The 5,373-nt window shown below is 42.5% G+C and overlaps 1 protein-coding gene across 1 annotated transcript in view; it reads right to left on the bottom strand.

Annotated features, from left to right (window-relative positions):
• Window positions 1-11: 11 nt before the first annotated feature.
• slc25a26 (solute carrier family 25 member 26) overlaps window positions 12-5,373 on the bottom strand; it is a 71,370-nt gene continuing 66,008 nt past the window's right edge. Inside the window, exon 10 of the mRNA XM_008280122.1 lies at window positions 12-1,242. Within this exon, the coding sequence (XP_008278344.1) occupies window positions 1,146-1,242 (97 nt within the window). The 3' untranslated portion in view covers window positions 12-1,145. The remainder of the gene's footprint in view (window positions 1,243-5,373) is intronic.

The raw sequence follows: 5,373 nt of genomic DNA, 5'->3' as shown, positions 1-5,373 counted from the left end.
TGCCAGGTGTATGGAAATACTTCACCCACAGATTTTATTACCAAAACTGCATATTTGCCTTGTCATGCAGTTGTTGCCACCACACGTGACAACACAACTAATTTGTTTCACCATTTAAATCAGGAAGCTCTGCACGAGGAACACAAAGACCGATCTGATCCAAAAGCAGAACAATTCTGAATGATTTTAAGTGTGTTAGACAAGGTTGCTTTTGTCACCTTTAAAACGTAATTTGTTATCATTGATGCACAAGTATAACAATCAGTCTAGAATATTTATTCAAGTTATTTAAGTCATCTGGTGAGTATCATGCAGCCGTACTTCAAATACATAGACCCACTTCAGAAAAAAATCACATCAAATCATCAACGACTGACATCAAGTTGACTTAAATAAGGCAAAAAGAAGGAAGAAAAGGTCCCCATCATAACTGGAGAAGCTTTTCCATCCAATTAAATATTTCTAAATAAAGCCATGACAGATCAATCCTGAACTGTCACTGAAAAAAAGCTTCAGTAAAACAGCCGGGCCTCTTGATCAAGCAAAGGCAGTAGTAACTCAACAAGACGTTGGAGACATCTTACGGAAAACAAAACCCTCCTGCAGGTGGATGAGGTGAGTTGTGCTCCATCAGGGATGTAGCAGTGGGTGAGACACCAGCGTCTCCATGGTGCGTCTTTTACTCAAGTGGCTTAATGGAGACAAGAAAATATGGATGAAACACTAAAATGATCATTAAACCGTGTCAGACTGGAACCCAACAGAGGTCCACAGGGAGCCAAAGAAATCAGCAAACCTCACTCAGAGCATAACAAAGAGACAGTCTTTAATGGCGCAATCATTCGCTCACACATACATTAAAAAATCACACATGCTGGTCTTGTTCAACAGAGCAGAGCTTCATTTTAACTAATCGCTGATGCTGCTGCAGAAGAGGCCGTTCGACTCAGAGCGCTAAAGAGCAGGGGTACGGCATTCTGGGTAATGCAGTCTCACCGACCACTCCTCCTCTCAGTAACAAGTGCTGCTTGCTATTTAGGGCCCGGCAGCATGTGGAGGTTGCATCCAAAAGACGAGGGTGCTACTTCCAGACACACTGTCCCTGCTGTTCCTCCATCAGGCCGAGGCTCGGGACAGTCACGCTGCTACAACAAAGTACGGCGAACCTTCTCGTACGCTCCCAGGAAGATGAAACCGCCCACGCTGATGAAGGTTATCCTCGGGATGCTGCCTGCAAACAGACTGCAAAGAGAGAAGGACAGAGCAAATACTGATATAAATTCAGAATTCTTGGAAGTTTAAGCACAGCACTTCTCTGAACTGTTTACTGCAAATGACACAGTGATGCTGAACAAGAGCCACACAGTGAGGCGGAGCAACAGCACACTGTGTTACACTCTTGATCTTGTTTATTACCAGCTTTGGGTTTGCAAACTGCACCAACTAATAATCCAACTCAAATGCCACCGAATGAAACCTTTTTGCAATTAGTCTCTAATTCAGTCAGTTTACAAAAAATGTCGTCACAAATCGTTTCAACAATGATCAGCAGATGATTTTTAAGTTTAGGATTATTGATGGAACAATATTACAAACTTCCCGGAATTTGTGAGGAAGAGGTTTCACCGTTTTCAGGCATTTTACGGACTACAATAGTTAAAAAAAAAAAAAAAAAAAAGTCATAATAGGGAATATAACAACTAGTATCAATAACCAAAGTGTAGGATGACGTGTGTTATAAGATGCTCATATGTGAATTAGGGGCTGGTTCACCAGTACAATGAGGCGCCTCTAAGAGATAACATGCTTGTTTGTCCCTCCCCACTGCAATGGTTTAAAAAACAGAAGGAATCATTGGAGTGTCAACTTAAAACAACTCATGTGATATGACTAATCAGACTTATATAGGCTTTTCCAGACACTCAAAGACACTCTACACTGTCAATTATTCATTCACACACATTCCGGTAGTGGTAGCTACGATTGTAGCCACAGCTGTCCTGGGGCACACTGACAGAGGCGTGGCTTTCATTCTGCCCCTCCGACCACCACCTTAAACAATCCATTCAAACACATTCACACCAGGCAAGGTGCCCAAGGACACAACCACCATGACACAGGTTACAGGGCGGAATCGAACCACCGACCTTCCGATCACTGAGCCACAGCCGCCCAGTAGTTCTGGTGGGAAAATGAAGCAAACCTGAGGCATAAATTGTGATATTTCATTAAAATCACTTAATTCTACATGTGTCATTGAAAAATTTGCCAGAAGTTGACCATTTACACCAGAAGCTGTAATAATAATTTTAGAAAAAAATCAATTCTGCACTCCTTGGTCCAGTATGGAAACAAAGTAGAAAGCTAGGGAGAAATAAAACGTACTTCAAGCAGTGACATAAATGCAGCATGGCTTATAAACAGTATACAGGGCAAACTGTTGGAAGATACATTCAGCATGGTGAAATATCTTTCTGCAGTTGGTGTGCTGAGTAGTATTTGTAGAGGTTGTAAAAATGTAAACAGCAACATATCTACAGCTTGTGGAGACATTGTTTTCCCTGGTATTGCTAACACAAGTGAACACTTAGTAGAGTATTGTACATATTGATTCTATTTTTTTTTCAATTCTTCTCATGATTTATGACCTTACAGCTGTATCATATTGGACAAAATCTAGCCATAGTTGTGTTGTTTCCACAGATGTGCAGGACTTCTTGCTAATTCGCTGTGGCTCCATTGCATTCGGTTATATTTTGCGTCTGACACACCGATCTTTTCCACCTCAGCCGAGGATAAAAACTTTGTTTCAACGTGTTATTTTTTTTTTCCCCTCCAGAAATTTGGCGTTTCCTTTCAGGTTTTTATTGGAAAATGAAAAACAGGTGGATGGAAATGTGCTTAGCAGCTTAACAAAAGCAAACATCGATGTAATCTCGGTGTAAGCTATGTTCGTGTTTCGGTTCTGGGCATGGCTCTTTGTTGCATGTCATGTGCCATCTCACTCTCTTTCAGCTTTCCAAGATCCAAATCCACCCAAAAAAGGCAAGATTCATCCAGAAAAGAACGATCAAATAAAAAAACTAAACCAACATATCCACTTGAAACTGATTTTAAGTGAATTCAAAATAGCATTTTTTCCAGCATCCCGGCCTGTGTTCACTGTCTGACGCTTTAACATTCACACTTGCACACATCTGAGCCTCTTTTAAGGTTGGACTAGATCCTCCTAAAATCTGAAATGTGTGCTCGGTTCTCTCGAGCGTCCCTGCTGCAGCTTTGGTTATCTTGGAGGAAAAAAGAGTCGTCAAGAGAGCCGGTGGCAGCTCGGGCTGGATCGCGTATCGCCGATCGACAGTATCTGTGAGTGATTTACGGCGCCTTCGTGGAAGCCGAGCCTCGTGTTCGGGGTGCAGAAGGTCCACGGGATCGGGTCAAACATGAGGCCTCTCGTCGGTGGAGCCACAAGAAGAGCTTGAGAAGGGGCCCGGGTTACGGCGACTGAGGCCCGACAAGAAGCTGTTGACGTTGCAGGGGTCAGAGGATGTGATGGGCCATGAGAGAGCACCCGTCTCCCAAGAACCCACCCTCCCTCCCCTTCCACGCTACACACAGCTGTTTTTGGGATTAGGCTTCAGGCCCCCACCCTGGGTCCTCCCTGGAGCTCTCACCCCCCCTCTCTCTGTGCATGACTGATGGCCAGATGACATCCACACATGTCCCTCTGCTGTCCATCCATCCAGTCCTCTGTCTGTCCGTCCAGCCTCGGCCCCCTCAGCTGGCTCGGTTGTTCGGGGATTTCTCCTCCGTCTCCTTTTCTTGCTGCGTCATCCACTTCTCAGACACATGCTCACTTTGTCCCGTCTGTTCTTCTGTCTTTTCCCTTCTCCTTTTTTTTTTTATTTCTCCCCCCCTCTCCACCACTTCTGTCTGTCTCTCGGTGTGTATTTGCCTACCAACACCTTGTGTCTGCCAACACGCCCCCACGCTCACATGGTCTGGCCCGCTCCAGGCCAGATGTAATGGATGAAGAGTGTTGTGTGTTTGTGGACGTGTGCCCATGTGTGTATTTGAAGAGAAAGCACATAAAAAAAAAAACTGTCTACGCACGCAAAACGTCTGTCTGCATTCATCATCCGCACGGTTGTGTTTCTGTCCAGTTCTGTTCGCGTAAAAACTTCTGAAGTGTTGCGTAATTTCGTTGGGTCTCTAAAGACGCTGCTTCAATGCAAATGCAGCAGCAAAGTGTTCTGAACTTAGACACGTCAGTGTCGTCCTTTAGCATCACGGTTTCAGGTTTCAGGTATTCATAAGGTTTCCGTAATGTATCGNTGGAACAATATTACAAACTTCCCGGAATTTGTGAGGAAGAGTTTTCACCGTTTTCAGACAACAATAGTTAAAAAAATAAAATAAAATCATAATTCTTGTAACACCAGAAATATAATAACTATTATCAATAATCAAAGTGTAGGATGACGTGTATTATCAGATGCTCATATGTGAATAAGGGGCTGGTTCACCAGTACAATCAGGTGCCTTTAACCGCTGAAGCCCTGGTGTCCATGCATGGAAATCACATTTTAGGTTGTATTACCACAGTAGTTGAATTTTTAAAATATTTTGTAATTGTTTTTATTTTAATTTATATATATATATATATAATTATATCATATTTTTTAAAATATATTTTTATTTTCTTTATATATTTTCTTTATTTTTATTCTCTTTACGGTTTGATCTGATCAAATAGCAAAGAAAAATACAAAATGCATATCAAACAAGAGCTCGGGTCTTCAGAGGTTAAACCATTACAGATGGGGAGGGACAAACAAGCATGTTATCTCTTAAAAAACAGAAGGAATCATTGGATTGTCAACTTTCTGACAGTTAAACAACTCATGTGATATAACTGATCAGACTTATATAGGCTTTTCCAGTCACTCTACACTGTCAATTATTCATTCACACACATTCATTCCGGTGGTGGTAGCTACGATTGTAGCCACAGCTGCCCTGGGGCAGACTGACAGAGGCGTGGCTTTCATTCTGCCCCTCCGACCACCACCTCAAACAATCCATTCAAACACATTCACACCAGGCAAGGTGCCCAAGGACACAACGACCACGACACAGGTTACAGGGCGGAATCGAACCACCGATCTTCCGATCACTGAGCCACAGCCGCCCAAGTAGTTCTGGTGGGAAAATGAACCAAACCTAAGGCGTAAATTGTGATATTTCATTAAAATCACTTAATTCTACATGTGTCACTTAAAAATTTGCCAAAAGTTGACCATTTACACCAGAAGCTGTAATAATAATTTTAGAAAAAAATCAATTCTGCACTCCTTGGTCCAGTATGGAAACAAA

The sequence above is a fragment of the Stegastes partitus genome, unplaced genomic scaffold (assembly GCF_000690725.1).
Source record: "Stegastes partitus isolate 25-593 unplaced genomic scaffold, Stegastes_partitus-1.0.2 Scaffold182, whole genome shotgun sequence".
In the NCBI taxonomy this organism is placed as follows: Eukaryota; Metazoa; Chordata; class Actinopteri; family Pomacentridae; genus Stegastes; species Stegastes partitus.
The sequence above is the reverse complement of the archived record's forward strand: the minus strand, read 5'-3'. Positions and strand labels throughout refer to the sequence as shown.